Below are 18,519 nucleotides of genomic sequence, written 5' to 3'. Positions count from 1 at the left end.
TTTTAGCAAAAACATTTTTTCTAACTCAAGTTATTGAAAGTTACTAAAAAAAATGGGGCAACACGTGTTGTTGTGCAGTGCAAAGCCCTTCACAATAACTGACTGATCACCCTTCCGTTAGTGTATTTTGGTGTTAAGTTGGTACTAATGAGGTGAATCGTTTACCAAGACAGTGTTATGATGGGCACAGATGACAAAATAATTAAGTAATACTATAAAAGTACCCCATTACACAACATAATTTGCCCTTTCTTGCCACACAGTCAACCATGCCGCATAATTCCACTGACCCTGACAGTAGTGACGCAAAGTGAGGTAAAGGACACAAGAGATGAAGCAGTCACATTTCGGCTTCTATAAAAACCCAAAATTTAAAACCCGTGTATTTGTTCACCTCAACTATGACACACACAAAGCAGCGACAACTTCTCAAATCTGCTGTTCCACAACAAAACGCCCTTGGAGAAAGGGGTAAACACGCACATAAACGGGTAAAACATGTCCATGTGTAATGACAGACACAACTATACACAAAAAACAGTCGATCCACCTTCGGTTATATTTTAAAGGAGCCGACTAAAATGTTTTTATTACATTAGTAGCAATTACTTATATATATAAAAACCCTGAAAATTAGCTTGTACATAGGTGCGCCATCTTTAACAGAACAAGAAATTGTAGAACAAGGAAATAACTGGATTTGCCTAGGATCACACCGTTTGGTTAAATGAGGAAGCTGTGGTTGGAACCGGCAGTTGATAAAGTAACCACTCGATCACATATTCATTCGTGCTGGACATTGTCATCTATGTACTCACAGGTCTAATGAAACCACTTCATCATTATAGCAATTTCGCCAATGTACTCACATTTTCATAGCAATATCGAACCTACTCGAAACTGTGTAGCAACATATGTAATGCGCACACAATTTTATAGTGAGTTAAGTTTTATGACAGTACAGCCAGCCAGTTGGATTGCAGTTTTAGGACACTGTAATTTCATACGCATAGCGCTTCATGACCCTGGCGAGGCACCAAAGCACTGTACTCACGGTTTTATAATTATCGAGTGACAGTTTGCTGTTGCTCCTGACGGGCACACAGAAGTTCATGGCGACGGGCATGCTGCCCCACCCGGGTCGCTGCCCTCCTTCTCCGATGAGTGCTGGGCAGAAATGCCGTTCTTGCTGCCGTGCCACGGCTGCTGGCGGTTAATTTTAGCCGGAGTTTCAGGCTAGCTGTTGCCAGGTTCTCTTACACTCTCTCGGCCGGGGGCTTCTGTGAGGCCCAAGGGGCGCGCTCATCTGCCCCAGCATCCTCGCCTCCTCCCATTCCTAGCAGACAAGCTCTACTTACACCAGAGAGAACAAACAGCAGCGTGTTTGCTTTGAACCTCTCCCTAATTGGACACCCACCTCTGACCCAGGATGGTTACAGGTACACACAGGAGGGGACATGTCACGTTCCTCAGCCGAGACTGTACTTCTGTGTGTCCAGGGCGTTACTCAGCCATAGTGCCCTGGACCACAAGACAGCCTGGAGTTGCGCCCCCCTGGAGTACGAGACTGCTAGTGCCCATCCTATGCCGGTGCCCCCGGGAGTGATGCCATATGGCAGCGCCCTTAGAGATGGTCTGGGGCTGGTATGCCCCGGCCTATGTCAGTGCCCCCCGAGGAAAGGGGTGGTAGTATGCCAAAGCCCTATATGGGTGCCCCCGTGGCATCATCCTGCCTATGTTACCTGTTGCTGGGGCGGCGCTATGCAACAGTGGCCCGAAGTACTGCCTTACCTCACTGTCCCCGGGTACCGGCCATTAGTGTTACCAAGACCGGTGCCCTTCAGGGACTGCCACATGGGTGGGCTACATCCTGACAGGGCCCTGTTATTTGTCCGTGTCCCTTTAATAGGGGGCTGCTTTAGGAAGGTACGAGCTTTTTGTGCCGGTGTCCAGTGCTGGGGCCAAGTGTCGGTCTCCACTTCACCCCAAACACAAGAGGCCCCCCTTTTCTGGGTGTGCCCTGGGTAGGACAAGTCTGACCGCTACTATGAATGGCCATTCATGGACTGCATTGTCCGCTCTGTATTTTATTAGTTAAAGATTCATTTTGCAGTAATAACTTGAAATGCTGGCTCCGAAGAATTCTTCGACTAGGCAAAAGGGGCAAAACAAATTCCCCACCAGCACAGCGGCACATACACAAGACCGACCATTTTGTTGAGTGCACAGGAGCAAGGCGAAACATAAGTTGGACATTATCACCTGATATCAAAATCTATTTTATGTGCTATGATGTCAGAAGCGTCTTCTTGACCGCACAAGCAAGAACCTGAAGATGAGTGCATATATCCAGTGAACTCAAGATGATTGTACACCACACTGTGTGATCATGGCGCAGCAGGCCTTCAACTGAAGCCGGCTCCTGTTGAGCCAACACTTAACTACCATTGATCAGCAGCCCATACAGGGGTGTCTTATGCATGGGTAACTCCCCACCCACTGTGACAGACAGCTCCAGGGACCAAGAAACAAGGTGACAATGAGAGCTCTCTGCTGCAGGGATTTGGGTACCACATGGGTTCTGCAGGTCATGATGAGGAGCTCACCCAATAGAAGGCCTAGCGATACCTCCAAGGTCCCATTACTCCAAAGTGCGTAGAACCCACCCAGGGCACCCTGTATTAGTGTGATGGCTGTGGTGGCGCCCAGCATCTTTGCTATGGATGTATAACATGGATCTGGTGATTGTGAACACAACTTGTCAATAGAGTTGTCTGTGCATATGGGGGGTCCTCATGTCCCTATTCCTTGCTTGGCTCCCAAATTAATTGCAATTTGACAACATCTCAGGGTAGAAATGGACCAGTCTCTCCAAGTGCACTCTCTGGGGCAGCTTTACCTCATTCATTCCCACACGTTCAGTGCTCGGTCTGCAAATAATACAGAGTTGGGTCAACATCTCTTTAATAAAGTTTGGCACGGGCGTAAAAGAGGCTCCCGCACCCCTGTGGTGCGGCGGGAGGGGGCCGGCACCACATACTGAAGGGGGGCCCCCTCAGCTCAGCCCCTACTGATGTGAGTATGGGGGACCTTCAGCATACCTTGCGGGGGCACGTTTTCCTATGCAACTGGTTTGGCAAGAAATGTTATAGAGCAGTGGTTCCCAATCTTTTGACTTCTGTGGACCCCCACATTATCATTACTGAAACCCAGGGACCCCCACTGAATTATTATTGGAATCCGGGGACCCCCCACTGAGTCATTACTGAAAGCTGAGGGCCTAATCTGTTAATATTATTTAATTTTCTAAGTAGTGGTGAACCCGCTGAGGAGGCTTCATGGACCCCCAGGGGTGCCCGGGCCACAGGTTGGGAACCACTGTTATAGAAGAACCAATGTGGCTTGGAGATAAATAGAAGTTTATTAACCTAGGGTGACCAGGCGTTCCAGATTTCCCCAGACAGTCCTGGTTTTCAGAGGACTGTGCGGTGTCCCAACGCTTTTGTTCATTTTACATAAATGTCCCAGTTTTGGGGCAAAGGTCAGGTCAACCTGAGAACGCTTTTGTTAGTTTGAAATAAATGTCCTTTAGTTAATTTGAAATAAATGTCCCGTTTTTGGGACAAAGGTCAGGTCAACCTGTGAATCAGAAGTGAAAGGTATGCACACACACACACTCTCTATTTTACAGGATAGGCCAGATGTAAAAGTGAGACTAAAGGCTTTAGTCCTACTTTTATGTCTAACCTGTCCAGGTTTTTTTCTTTTCAAAATCTGGTCATCCGAATATAACCTTAAGTATGATATAGTAAGGGATAATCGTTGAACTATCATTACAGGACGAAACAAACTCAGTTCTGTAATGGAAAGGTCGAACCGTCAGACACGAGAGCGCCACGAGGCCATACTAATGACCCGGCATGTTGTGCGCTATAGAACGCTCAGTGAGATAACGTGACAGGCCTGACTGTTCCCCCAGGGGTCCGACTGACTCACCCTCTTCCAGTAAGCTCTGAGGAAGGGTCGTGTAATGCGGCGCGCGGCCCCCGCGCCAGCGTTGTGAAACTTTACCCCGTGAGTGGACTCCGTCGGCATGTTGTGCACACCACCGGGTGAATTGGAGGGCGGGGGGCTCTGGAAGCTATGGCAGGGGGAGGGAGACTTTAGGGTGCAGTTGGCGCAGTGACACACGCCAGTCCCAATCCGGATCAAAGTCAGATTGTCTACATGCCCATGGAAAAAAAGCAAGCCCCCCCCCCACACACACGGTATTTAACTGCGTGTTCGGTTTGGCAATAACAATTGAGAAAAAACACATTTATTAAGATTTTGTCAAATGCCATCAGTGCGGGCTGTTTCACTACACGCTGGTCCCTCAGCTGCCACCAGTGCAGACTCTTTCACTGCACGCCAGCCCTTCAAATGCCATCAGTGCGGGCTGTTTCACTACACGCCGGTCCTTCAGCTGCCACCAGTGCGGGATGTTTCACTACACGCCAGCCCTTCAAATGCCACCAGTGCGGGATGTTTCACTGCACGCCAGCCCTTCAAATGCCACCAGTGCGGGCTGTTTCACTACACGCTGCCCCTTCAGCTGCCACCAGTGCGGGATGTTTCACTGCACGCCAGCCCTTCAAATGCCACCAGTGCGGACTGTTTCACTACACGCTGCCCCTTCAGCTGCCACCAGTGCGGGATGTTTCACTGCACGCCAGCCCTTCAAATGCCACCAGTGCGGGCTGTTTCACTGCACGCTGGTCCTTCAGCTGCCACCAGTGCGGGCTGTTTCACTGCAAGCCAGCCCTTCAGCTGCCACCAGTGCAGGCTGTTTCACTGCACGCCAGCCCTTCAAATGCCACCAGTGCGGGCTGTTTCACTACACGCTGGTCCTTCAGCTGCCACCAGCGCGGGCTGTTTCACTGCAAGCCAGTCCTTCAGCTGCCACCAGTGCAGGCTGTTTCACTGCACGCCAGCCCTTCAAATGCCACCAGTGCAGGCTGTTTCACTACACGCTGGTCCTTCAGCTGTCACCAGTGTGGGCTGTTTCACTACACGCCGGTCCTTCAGCTGCCACCAGTGCAGGCTGTTTCACTGCACGCCAGCCCTTCAAATGCCACCAGTGCGGGCTGTTTCACTACACGCTGGTCCTTCAGCTGCCACCAGCGCGGGCTGTTTCACTGCAAGCCAGTCCTTCAGCTGCCACCAGTGCAGGCTGTTTCACTGCACGCCAGCCCTTCAAATGCCACCAGTGCAGGCTGTTTCACTACACGCTGGTCCTTCAGCTGTCACCAGTGTGGGCTGTTTCACTGCACGCCAGTCCTTCAGCTGTCACCAGTGCAGGCTGTTTCACTACACGCCGGTCCTTCAGCTGCCACCAGTGCAGGCTGTTTCACTACACGCCGGTCCTTCAGCTGCCACCAGTGCAGGCTGTTTCACTACACACCAGTCCTTCAAATGCCACCAGTGCGGGCTGTTTCATTGCACGAAAGCCCTTCAAATGCCACCAGTGCGGGCTGTTTCACTACATGCCAGCCCTTCAGCTGTCACCAGTGCAGAGTGTTTCACTGCACGCCAGTCCTTCAGCTGTCACCAGTGCAGGCTGTTTCACTACAAACCGGTCCTTCAGCTGTCACCAGTGCAGGCTGTTTCACTACACGCCGGTCCTTCAGCTGCCACCAGTGCGGGCTGTTTCACAGCACATCAGTCCTTCAGCTGTCACCAGTGCAGGCTGTTTCACTGCACACCAGTCCTTCAGCTGCAACAGTGCGGGCTGTTTCACTACACGCCAGCCCTTCAAATGCCACCAGTGCGGGCTATTTCTTTACACGCCAGTCCTTCAGCTGCCACCAGTGCATGCTGTTTCACTACACGCCCTTCAGCTGTCACCAGTGCGGGCTGTTTCACTACACGCTGCCCCTTCTGCTGTCACCAGTGCGGGCTGTTTCACTGCATGCCGGTCCTTCAGCTGCCACCAGTGCGGGCTGTTTCACTGCACGCCGGTCCTTCAGCTGTCACCAGTGCGGGCTGTTTCACTGCACGCCAGCCCTTCAAATGCCACCAGGGCGGGCAGTTTCACTGCACGCCAGTCCTTCAGCTGCCAGCAGTGCAGGCTGTTTCACTACATGCCAGTCCTTCAGCTGTCACCGGTGCAGACTCTTTCACTACACTCCAGTCCTGCAAATGCTACCAGTGCAGGTTCTTTCATTAAACGCCAGCCCTTCCACTCCTGCTTGGGCAGACAGCTTCTTTACAGAGCCGACCTTCTGTTTTCAACAGGCAGTCCGTAGGGTTAGTGCACAAATCACATGGCTGACCAATCATGGCACAAGATCTGTGACAGGATACTGGTAGGGACTGACAATACAGCACTTATTAACGTACTGACATACACCATAGCATATCACTCTCACATCACTTGTAAATTCAACATTAAGCAGCAAGTTTACGTCCCGCTACCATATGCTGCCCACGTAAGGTTACCAGATGTCTCCTGTCACCATAATGCAAACCAGGCTTTCCTTCTACAAACATGCTTCAGGTCAACTGGTACAGCAGAGGTGAACCTGGACTACAATTCCCAGACTGCACATGGATGTAAGAAAAAATCCAGTGGCTGGGAAATGCAGTCAACGACACCAACATCTGGTAACTTTATGTCCACACACGGGAATGAGTAGACTTGGAGTGAAAGTGGCAGGATGAGACATCACTCGCTCGTTTGGTGGTCTGCTGACCACAAGCATTCAAAACCATCAGACCAAATTAAAATATTTGTGGTTATGAGGTGTCCCAGCTGAAACGCAAGCAGATGTGTCCACTAGCTGAGTGTAGGTAGAATGATTATTTTCTACTCTGTACTCCTTCACTCGGTGGATGGAAGAACAGAGAACGCCCTTACCAAGGAGATGGGGGAACCCGCTCCACCAGCCATGGAATTCCCTACCATCTCCACTGAGGTACAAGCCATTTCATGTCCAGATATACTAACTGGTAGAATTTTCTTCTGAAAAGGGGATGCATTGATGCTCAAAGAAGGGTTAGCCAACCCACCAAGGCCTCTCATGTGCCACTTCTCTTAAGTGGAAGCATCTTCAAGAAAACAAGTAGAGTGTGGTTGGCAAGACCAGGTTAGAGCAAACTGTCTCTGAGCAAAGTTGAACTGGCTCTGTTTCGGAAGTTAGCACCACAGTGTGAGACTGAGTCTGCCACATGTTGCAAGAACTTTATGTGAGACCCAGTGCTTTAAATGGGCCGGTACTCTCCGGTACTGAGTACCGGCACTTTTTTATTTTGAGAGGGAGAGTACCGGCACATCTCAAGAAAAACGTAATACTTTTAATTGGAGAGTACCGGCACTTCTCAGAAACAAGCAGGTACTCTGGTACAGAGTACCTGCACTTCTATTTTTCCATTTAAAGCACTGGTGAGAACTTAGCAGGCAGGGAAAGCAGGTGGCGTGGCATGAGCACACTCTTGAAAAAGTGAGCAATTGTTTGAGCTGAGGGGGCACGAAGTGTTGTTTCAGGGCCCTGGATCTCAACGTTGATTTGGAGAAGAGGTAAGCAGCAAAGGCAGTGTGTATCAGGCCAGCTGGCTGGGCCATGGTCTTCTTCAACAAGAATGGTGAATGCAGTCAGCAGAGGCAGTGCTTAATTTGTAAATAAAACTGTGTCAGTACCCAAAGCTCTCTGCTGAAACACACTGCTGCTGCAATTAAATGTGTGAGCACTGAATGCTGAGGCAGCGTAATCCTAAAGCCATACCGGGCCTCTTTAATCCATTTACAGCAGCTCCCTGCCCCTTCCCCTCATTCTTGCAGCTTTCTATTTTCTCCCTTTGTGGTGCTTTTTCGGTTTTCACTTCCTTCATCTTTCCCAAATTTGTCTTTTTCTCGCAGCAAATGCTTGAGGCAGAAAAGTAAGTGCCGGCCCTCAAAAATAAGTGTTGGTGCAACACACCGGAAACCACCGGCTCAAATCAAGCAGTGAGCAGAGGTGAGAGGCTGGATAGTTGTGGCTGGTGGATGCAAGCTGTATGAGGATGTGCACTAGTGGATGATCGGAGCTTCTGCTGTGGGCACAACACTGGGACCAGCGGTGCACCAGCAGCAGTGATAGGGATGCAGCCTGTCTGACCAATGCAGGGGTGTTTCCTCTGTGTGTCCTAAATATACTCAATGTTCTGGTGGCATATGGAGTTGGGCGGTAGGCCACTGCCTGTGAAATTAAGTGCACTGTGCCAAGGAAGGTGCCAATGGGGAGAGTTAGCCATAATCAGATGGCACAAGTTTTCCATCCACACAAATGTTGGTTGGATTAAAAGCGCTCAAAGTGTAACCCTCCCATAGTGTACTTAACGTTAAAAATGTTGCACTTCTGATTTCAAAACTCAGTTTTACGATATGTCAAAAGCTTGTTGGCATAAAACAGCAGCGTTTTTTCAGCCAGTGACTACCCTAACTACATGAAAATCGAATTAGTAAAGGTATTTGGAGCCCACTGCCTGACTGTTCCACGTAATTTCCCAAGTCTAACACCGAACACCAAAGTATCTCCATTCATCACGGCTGACCTCTTGCTAACAAAATTGTTCTTGCAAAAAGAAAAAAAAAAGGTGGCAAATTAACCTCCATAAACGAATAAAAACTAATGCAATTTACATGTCCATCTGTTTCTCTCTTGTAATGGTAAATGCATTCTGTATTGCAGTTTCTGGAAGCCCCGAGTGGCGCGTGGCCACCTTGCAGTCAAAGGCTCGAGGCTTCGGCAGGGCCTTTACAGGGCGGCGAACCATCCGCCGTCTTTCCATCTGCTCCCTCCAAAAAGACTGTGTTTTGTTTTTAGTAAATCGGATCAGCGTCCACGCTGCAGATCTGGAATTAGATCACTTGGAAATTTCGGACATTTCTTGTCCAAAAAACGCACCGCCGGCAGCCCGTGACTAATCCGATGCTGCTTCCCGCTCACTAACCTGGAACTGACCTGAGCAGGCGAAAGGGAAAAACATTCATTACAGAAGCCGCAGCGCCAACACCGGGCTTCGAGGAACACTGGAATGTTAGGAGGACTGACCGCCTTACACCCTGGGGCCACGGCCGGCCAGGGCCCCTGGAAGCGGGTACACCTGATGCCTTCCCTGTGACGTCAGATAGGGGCCTCCGGAAGCGGATGTACTGACGACCTTCCCCTGGTCACTGCTTGGCCACTGATGGTGCTCACGGATGTGGTGCATGGACTGCCTCGCCTGACCTATGTGACGCGGCTTCCGGACGTGGTTATGCGGACTGTGTGACGTCAGATCGCGGCTTCGGAAGTGGATATGCGGACTGTGTGACGTCACATCGCGGCTTCCGGACGAGGGTATGCGGACTGCCTTCCCTGACCTGTGTGATGCCTGACTGGGGGCTCCGGAAGCGGATGTACTGACTGCCTTCCCATGATCAGTGCTTGACCCCTGAAGGTGCTCTGGGGTGTGGTCTTTTGTCTGCCCTCTGGTCGGGACCCTGGAACTGGGCTTCTGGGCTGCCTTTCTTGACACTGTGTGCGTGTGATCTTGGCCTGAAGAACTCGCTTCACGCGCATTCTTCCCTGATCCTTTGCTTAAACTTTGGTCCAGGCCTATGAAACTTGATAGTTGCACTTTGTTGCTTAACCTTAGTGTGACCTCTGGTCCACAAGCGTTCAAGCACTTTCAGCTGAGGAGCCACCCAGAAGTGGATTAGTTGTAGTTTATTAGAGGGAAACATAAGTTATTATATGAGGTGGTGGGAGTGGTAGACATGTGGCTCTGTTAGTTGGATGGATAGGATATAGGGTCCGGAGGCCCCCAAAACGGCCCATGCTCCCCCCGCCAGGAACACACGGAGCGACAAGATGGTTATCGTTGGAAGAGGTTATCTTTATTCACAAAGACATATTAATAAAGCATATCATAAACTCAACACGTCAAGTGTAGCAAAATTAATCATTTCAGCAAACATTTTATTTACATGTTAACGAGAATTTATTGTGACCATAAATCAACCTGACAGGATCCCTTCCTGTCCTGAACCACCATTAGACCACACGGGTGACCTGTGCCTCACCTGTATCCGTAGGAGGGGCGGTTACCCTGTCTACACCGTACCTTGTCCTCCTGCTTAGGGTTCCGCCCCCCCTCCAACCACCAATCAGCCCTGGGGTGTAATGGGAGGAGCTAAGAGCTGAAGCCCTATGTTCCCCCCAGCGATCTGAGGTCTCTTACCCCCTGATCTGGTGAATCCATCCGCTAGTTGGCTCAGAACTTCAGGATCCCATCCCAGATGTCCTCCCGGGGGCCCCACCTTGGGGACCCCCTCCTATTGTTTCCAGTCACATTTATATCTCAATTTCCAACCTTACTTCCAACTGCTAATGTACAGGAGAGGGTGGGTGGGACAAAAGCGGGTCGCCGAGCAGGTCCCGGCCGCCGCACGCAGGTAAAGAAGGATTATCCTTCTTTGGGGGGCTCTTAAATAGCCCCCCACCGGTATGCGGCGGCCGGAACCAGCCCCAGCAACCAACGTCGGCCCCACGACGCGCTTCCCCTGCCCACTTCCGCCCTAAACACCTCGCGAGGTGTCAGGGCGGAAACGCGGCCGAATCAGCCCATCCCCGGCGAGAGGTGCCGACCGGACAGGAAAAGGGGGGGGGGGGGGGAGTGCCCAAGGGCCTTGGTTGCCCCGACCCCTAACGGGCCGCGCCCCCCCACTTCGGGGTGGGCGCTTTTCCCAAGGATGGATAGAGGATGGAAGAGTTTAGAAAGGGTTATTTGGGAGTTCATAGTAGTAAAGAGGTTTGGGATGGGTCAGAGATGGGCTCGGGATATTCTGGAAGAGTAATAGGAGAAATCACAGAGTGGTGGTGTGGTGGGGTTTGAGCAGATTAGTTAATGGAGTAGATCAGTGATTCTAAACCTGGGGTCCGCAACAACTTCTCAGGGGGTACCCAATTGTTTAGAAAATAAAATATTAGCATATTATATATATGCAATCTATCTATATATATGTATATATATATATATATATATATATATATATATATACACATACACACACACACACACATAAAAAGCGAAATCAATTTTAAAATACACTGTAAATGTAAAGGAATTTGAAATCAGAGGCCGCAAATTAATTTTGCATCCGTATTCGTACTTGTGGTATCAGAGCAAGTACAGCAAAAGGAATCTAGGGGCTTATTTACAAGCCCCTTGCACCGCCTGCGCGTCACATTTTCCCATATAAAAAGCGATGCCCAGCAGCGCAAGCAGCTTGTAAATAAGCCCCTTAGCATGGATGATTGTTGGCCTCATCTGAAACATTGATATAAACTGACAAAATTATCAAACATATAGAACAAAAAAGACAAAAAATATGCTAGCATCCAGTATGCTGCTTTGTCTTTTAGAAAGAAAACTAAAGTTTAAAACATTTTTAAACTTCTGGTTAAAAATGTAATTTTGATTTTTGCATTTTTTGTTTGTGAATTTAATCAAACATTTCATAGTTTGTGTATTTGCTGGATATACACTTGTTTCTGTATATTTGTGTACTGTTTTGATTCTCTTGTCATAACAATTGCTTAAGTGGGGTTTCTGGCATCCATTAATGATACAGTGGGGGTCCACAGAAGACAAAAGGATAAGTAGTGTAGATCACTAGTCCTCAGAGGTAGGTACACAAATGCCCTTGCCCGGCCCTATCCCCGGGCACCATTGGCTCCAGGAACATAGAATATGGCACAGTGACGGAACTGTGTTTCAGGAAAGCCCTGTTTCTATATAAGGCTTTTCCCTCATACCCTCTCTTGTGCCCTCATTTGCTCTTCACTGGTCTTTGCTTCCCATTTCTTATGCCTTGCACCTGCCCTCAACACTCTGAAGAAGCCTCAGGGCTCCATAAAGCATTTTACAAACAAACTAACAAAACATACAACATAACCCCTTGCCCACTCCTCAATGGAAAAGGGTGTAAAGCAACAACCTTTTACCATTTTTGGGCCTCCCCTGGAAGGTTATTGAAAGCCGGGGACCCTCACCTCAGCAATTTCTACGGTTTGAACCTAAAAAAATACATACACCTACAGAAACAAATAATTATCAAAAAATGCACAAATTACGGAATATTTTTGTTAATTCACAAACAAAAACATACACAAAAATTAAAATTTGAATGCAAGGTTAGAGGTTTTCAAAATTTGGTTTTATTTCTAAAAGACAACATGATAAGCAAACTCTAGCATATCGCTTTGTCTTTTTTGCTCCTAATGCACCCCTCTAGTGCTCCAGTTGAGACCACCAATTGTCCACACTACAGTTTGATGTACTTGCGCTGCTCTGGCAAATGAAACTAAGGATGCCAATGGCATTTTAAGCCTCCAATTTCATATTCTTTTATTTTTTCAGAGCAGTTTTTAAAAAGCTCATTTTTTTCTTTTCACTCATATGGGTATATAATCGATTAATCTGCTAATATTATTTCATTTTCTAAATATTCAAGAACACAGTGAGGAGGTGTTGCGGACCCCCAGATGTCCACAGACCACAGGTTAAGAGGCACTGATACAGAGAATGTCTGTTTTCATCCTACACCTGGTCAATATTGGCCCTTGGAAGTCCAGTTAAGTGTAAAACAAAAAAGACCAGAGTTCTCACCCCAGTTTCACCACTTACCCAGTATTATGTCACCCTGAGCAGTTGGGTTTATAAGCTACTTCTTCACTTTCCTTATCTTCTAAAATTGGAATCACTACAAATCAGGAAACCTATGAGCTGTTGCACCAAAAGTGGACATTTAGTAAAACAGGTTCATTAGCTGGACAATAATTCATCTGTTTGTTTTGTGCTTGGCTGTGATGCACTGGTACATGAAGCGGGCAAGAAAGGTCGCTGACAGCCTATGGTTGGCAGAGTGTGGAAAGATATGGTCTCATCATTTTATCTTTCAAGAAGCCTTGTACCTGCATTCAGTATCAGTTACAATTTGTACAAAATTGCACACGCCAAGCAGCTTGAGGTATTAATGCACAGCCTTGGCTATCTCCTCTGAAGATCTCTAGGAGAAACAGGATTTTTTTCTTTGGTATTTTTAGGGCGCCAGAAAAGGAGTTGGTCGCCTTTTGACTTGAGATGTAAAAGGTAAATGCAATTAAAAAAACTAGCTCACTTAATTTTCCTGGGGAGTGAATTCTGTGTGAGGTCAGAGTAATTTGCATTAGCTGAGCTTTCTATGTCAGATTTGTAGGCCGGTCTCTTGTGATCGATAGTGGGCTTTGGGACAGCCTCATCAACCACCGGCTTTCAGGTCTGTTTCATGATTTATCATTGCTTGACTAGTCTGTCCATCAAGGCCATGGCATTTTGAGGATGATTACATTCTCCCATGTTTGTTTTCATTGTTTTTTGTGACGGAGGGATCAATCAGTCCTTTTGTTAGACTACAGATCTGATAAATAACTTGTAACTTAGACTCAGATGCGTTCTTTGATCCATTCACTTTGCTGATACAATGAGATTCTAATTTCTGATTTATAGCTTTTTTTTTATTAAGAAATGCAAGTAACTTGAATGACTTGCCCTGTCGTATGGACAGTGCTTTTCACAAACAGCTCCTGCACATTAATTTATTTTATATTGCTGTCATGATAACACGTTGTTCCATTGACAGCTTTTTTGCTCACAGAAAAGATGTGCACCTTAAGGATGCAACCAAAATTCTGGCCATTATCAAAGTACCAACTTTGCAGTACTTTACTGTGTATGATTTTAAAGTTAATCACTTACAATGCAAACTTAACCTTCTAACAACTTTTTTCTAACACTCTTTGCTCTATTGCACTTGGGTGGAACAGGAGCTTGTGTTCTGTCCGGAATGCTGGGAGATGTGGAACGTGCGAGGACATTCAGTTAGGTGTTGGGTGGAACAGGAGCTATATGGCATGTGTTCTTTCCGGAATGCTGGGAGATGTGGATTGTGCGATAACACTCGGTTAGGCACTAGGTGGAATAGGAGCTATATGGCATGTGTTCTGTCCGGAATGCTGGGAGATGTGGATTGTGCGATAACACTCGGTTAGGCACTAGGTGGAATAGGAGCTATATGGCATGTGTTCTTTCCGGAATGCTGGGAGATGTGGAATGTGCGAGGACACTCAGTTAGGTGCTGGTCCTCTTCGAGGGAAAAAGCCTTAACAATGACGGCAAAAGCATGAATGCCTTTACAATGAAGGCTTTACAACGAAACAGTCTTTACCACAACTGTTTTTAGAAAAACATTTTTTACCACGAGTATGCCTTTACCACGGATGCCTTCACAACAAATTATGCGTGGAAAAAATGTAATTCTAAATGTAAGTATGTTGCAGGTATATATATATATATATATATTAGGTTATAGGGTGGGTACGGGATTTTGGGTGGTAATGGACATTTTTGTGTTTAGGGTGGGAATGAGTTTTGGGATGGCAAGGGTTTAGGGTGGGTATGTGTTTTTTTAGGGTGACAATGGTAATTTTAGGGTTTCGGCGGGTATGGGCTTTTTGCTGGGTTTAGGATGGGTACAGATTTTTGAATGGCAAGGGTATTTTTAGGGTTGGTATGGGTTTTTGAGTGGTAAGGGTAATTTAAAGGTTTAGGGTGGGTATTGGTTTTGGGATGGCAAGGGTATATTTAGGGTGGGTATGGGTTTTGGGATGGCAAGGGCATTTTTGGAGTTTAGGGAGGGTATGGATTTTAGGGTTGCAAGTTTTTTTTTAAGGTGGGTATGGGTTGGGTGGCAAGGGTATTTTTAGGAATTAGGGTGGGTATGGGTTTTGGGATGGCAAGGGTATTTTCAGGATTTAGGGTGGTTATGGGTTTTGGGATCGCAAGGGTATATTTAGGGTGGGTATGGGTTTTGGGATGGCAAGGGCATTTTTGGAGTTTAGGGAGGGTATGGATTTTAGGGTTGCAAGTTTTTTTTTAGGGCGGGTATGGGTTGGGTGGCAAGGGTATTTTTAGGAATTAGGGTGGGTATGGGTTTTGGGATGGCAAGGGTATTTTCAGGATTTAGGGTGGTTATGGGTTTTGGGATCGAAAGGGTATATTTAGGGTGGGTATGGGTTTTGGGATGGCAAGGGTATTTTCAGGATTTAGGGTGGTTATGGGTTTTGGGATCGAAAGGGTATATTTAGGGTGGGTATGGGTTTTGGGATGGCAAGGGTATTTTTAGGGGTCAAGCATACAGCATAGGGCAATGGGTCAGCCCACATCAGCCAATGGCTAGCCACTGTGAGTGCTGACATTCTGCCCTTTCAGAGGGAGCACATCCACACAAAGTAAATCCCTTCAGTGCCAAGGACAACTAACTATGGCAATGATGCTTTTTGAGAACACAAATATTTTAGCTTTAAGACATTTTTTAAAATGTTTTTGAAGTCCTGGCAGCTGCACAACAATAAACTTTTACAAAAACCGTGACAAAATAAAACAAGCATTGATAAAGTTAAAAGGCTGACTGCCAACCCCAGACCCACTGGCTTTGCCAATGCTTGTTTCTTGGGCAAGTGAAAAAGAATGGGACTTAAGACGTCAAAAGAACATACTCTGATGTTTGAAATATCTGTCAAGGTCACGGGCAAACACCTCACCGCCAACTCCAAGAAATCTCTGGAAGTGAGGGCAAAGAAATGAAAACGTCTGATCTGTGCCCCTTCCCGGTGCAGTAAAGCCCATTTGCACGTACTGCTGACTAAGCCGGTATTTAATGCTAATCTTCTAAAATCCTCACAAATACAGCACAGTTATGGTTTTTGTTGGCAGCCCTTCCGTTCCTTTGAAGCAGGAGCCCGGATGAAGCGCATGCGCAGAAGTGACGCAGACTGGGCCTAGTGGAAGGCGCGGGTGGCCTCTTTGGTGGGGCAGATGTCCCCAGCAGCTCTTAAAACCAGTTAATTTAATGGAGGCCGGCAGTTGTGCAACGAGCCCCCTTTGTTGGGGGAGCGATTCCCCATTGAATTGACTGATTGGGAAATAAGTGGGTCTAGAGATGAACGAGGGATAATGTGCAATAAATTCTGGGCTAACACACTTTATGCCAAAATAAATGGAGGCCAATTCTTATCGCCCTAACCAAATTACTGGTTTACTGCCTCCGAGACAGCTGTCCTATCTACTCAGAGGCAGCCCGGGCTAATTGCGCGTAATCCTCTGACTGGAACGGACTTTTACCGTTTCTTATGAGGTCTGTGGGCCCTCTCCGGACAGATAATGCTATCAGGTTTCTATAATCTGCCCCCACTTTTGTTTGCTTCAGGGGGAAGCGTTTGTGGGCAGCTGGGGCGGTCGAAATGAGGCAGCGCTATCTGGGCAGGGTAACCAAGAGCTATGTGTACGCGTCGTCCGCTTATCCGGTAAATTTGTGGAAATCAAACCCAAACTGGGATGTAGATTTGTGTAGCGCTCTCAAAGTCGGCCTTGGCCCTCTCTGCGCTGCCTTCCCGACTAGCAAGCATCATAAAACAGCAAACACGTCAGCAAATAGAACTGCAACAATTTGCACCATCGAATACATTTGTTCGTGTTTATGTACCCTTAATTTGAGGCTGTGGTATTCGAATCCCTTTCCTAGGATAATATGTTTAATAAAATATTAAAAAATGTTCTTTTAAAATTCTGTGCACACGTTTAACAAATTTAACAAACATTGGCAAAACCAATAGGTCCGGAGTTGGGTGCCCGCCTTTTGGCTTTGTAAATGCTTATTTTGTTATGGTTTTTGCAAAACTTTAATGTTGGGGAAGTTGCCGGGCACTCCTTAACGTTAAACACAAACCAATGACTTGATGCAAAAAGATTTGTTTAGCCTCAGAAAGCACACATTGCCATAGTAGTCCCTGGCAATTAAGGAAACTAGCTTACATGTGGATGTGCCCCTTGCGAAAGAGCACAATGCCATCCCTCACTGTGAGGTTAACCAATGGGTGAAGTGAGATGACCCATTCCTCCATGCTGTATGCTGTAGTGGGCAGATGCAAAATGTGGCTGACATGAACCAATGGACAAAAAAGGCTGTCTAAAAGCCCCTATGAGTAAATACATCACATATATTACTTTGGTAAAATCAAAAAGTTCTGGCTAACGCAAAACCTCAAAAGACACAAGGCCTAAAGAGACACTCCTCAATATTTTAAAGCATATATAAACTAGACCTAGCATAAAAGTGGTGTCCAGTATGTATAATGTCTTGTCTCACTCGCCCATTACAAATTATAAAAATAAGCGCTACTGTATTGCATTATTGTAATTATTGTTAATTGGCCATGTGTGATTTGCCAAAGGTGCTAAGATCTGTAAAAGTACAGATGGATTATAAACTTAAAAATGGCTTCCTCATAAATTCAGCAGAAAGGGTGATTTGTAGTATTTCAATGGTCTCTTTAGTTTTTACTCCAGGACATTTAGTTAATTATCATTTTTAAGTCTACCGTATTCTTTACACTGGGCTTAAGCCCGCCCATTGCTTACCACTGGTCAGCTTTATTGCCACTAATTTAAATGCTTTTTTATTTCTTAGCTTGTGTGAGCTTTCCTTCCTTTTCTAATTTTTTCCCACCCCTGGAGCATGGCCTCATTACTTGTACTCTTACAGTGCTTACTTTCAAGGACTACTTTTTTCATTTTTGATCAAGAGAGAGAGTGCATGAATTTCAGCTGCCTCCCTCGTACTTTTCTTTCCCTTTTGACCGTGCTCCATGTTGCTCTCACCTGCGCCCCTCCATGGGTATGCTCATCCTTGTATGCTTCTGCCCCCCACAATGTTTTCTTTCTCGTGTGGTTATACCCCCAGTTCAACTTTGCTCTCTCTCGCCCACGTGCTTCTCTTATCCCCCCAGAACTCCATATTGCTCCATCTCTGAGTCGTGTAATTCCCTCCTGTTCTCCGTGTTGCTTCCAGAACCATCAGTATTGCTCTCACTAGCGTACACCCTCTGTGTTGCCTCCGCCACCCCCTGCCTTCTGTAATGCTTCTGCTCCCCACCCCTCCATGCTGCTCCCCCAGTCAGGTCCTGTGTTGCTTCTGCCTCCCACCCTCCTGGTTGCTTTTCCTTGCCCACTTAAAAAAAAACTAGCTGCTCCACTTTTGTGGTTCTGTTTACAGATCTAACTCAGATTAGTAAATAAAAGGAAAAAAAACCCTGTCATTTCGTAGGCACGTGCCTATAAAACGACTCAGTCGGCCGAGTCATAGGCTTTTAAAAATGTTTTTTCTCGACTTATGCCTGGAGCCCAGCATCGGGGATTCTGTCCAGCATCAAAAGCATCGACAAAGCCAATAGGCCCCAAAGGCAAGATCTATTGGCTATCCCAATGCTTGTTCAGTTTCTCATCTGTGCAGTTTACTGAGACTTAGAGGAAGCTGACACTTGAAGGAGAGTTCTGTAGTGCAGACTGGCAGATACTGTCATGCGCCATGCTGCCTGGAATGTTCTAGGAGCATTCCGGGCAAATATTACTGTGACATTA

General features: G+C 47.0%; 1 protein-coding gene across 7 annotated transcripts in view; it reads right to left on the bottom strand.

Annotated features, from left to right (window-relative positions):
• NAV2 (neuron navigator 2) overlaps positions 1-18,519 on the bottom strand; it is a 523,029-nt gene that overhangs the window by 414,847 nt on the left and 89,663 nt on the right. Inside the window, exon 1 of one of the 7 annotated variants that reach the window (XM_069221925.1) lies at positions 1,055-1,266. The exons of the other annotated variants lie outside the window; for them this stretch is intronic. Within the exon in view, the coding sequence (XP_069078026.1) occupies positions 1,055-1,126 (72 nt within the window). The 5' untranslated portion in view covers positions 1,127-1,266. Of the gene's footprint in view, positions 1-1,054; positions 1,267-18,519 lie in introns of those variants that run through there. 7 annotated transcript variants of the gene reach the window in all.

The sequence above is a fragment of the Pleurodeles waltl genome, chromosome 3_1 (genome assembly GCF_031143425.1).
Source record: "Pleurodeles waltl isolate 20211129_DDA chromosome 3_1, aPleWal1.hap1.20221129, whole genome shotgun sequence".
Lineage (NCBI taxonomy): Eukaryota > Metazoa > Chordata > Amphibia > Caudata > Salamandridae > Pleurodeles > Pleurodeles waltl.
Note: the sequence above shows the minus strand (reverse complement) of the source record. Positions and strands in the feature narration are given on the sequence as shown.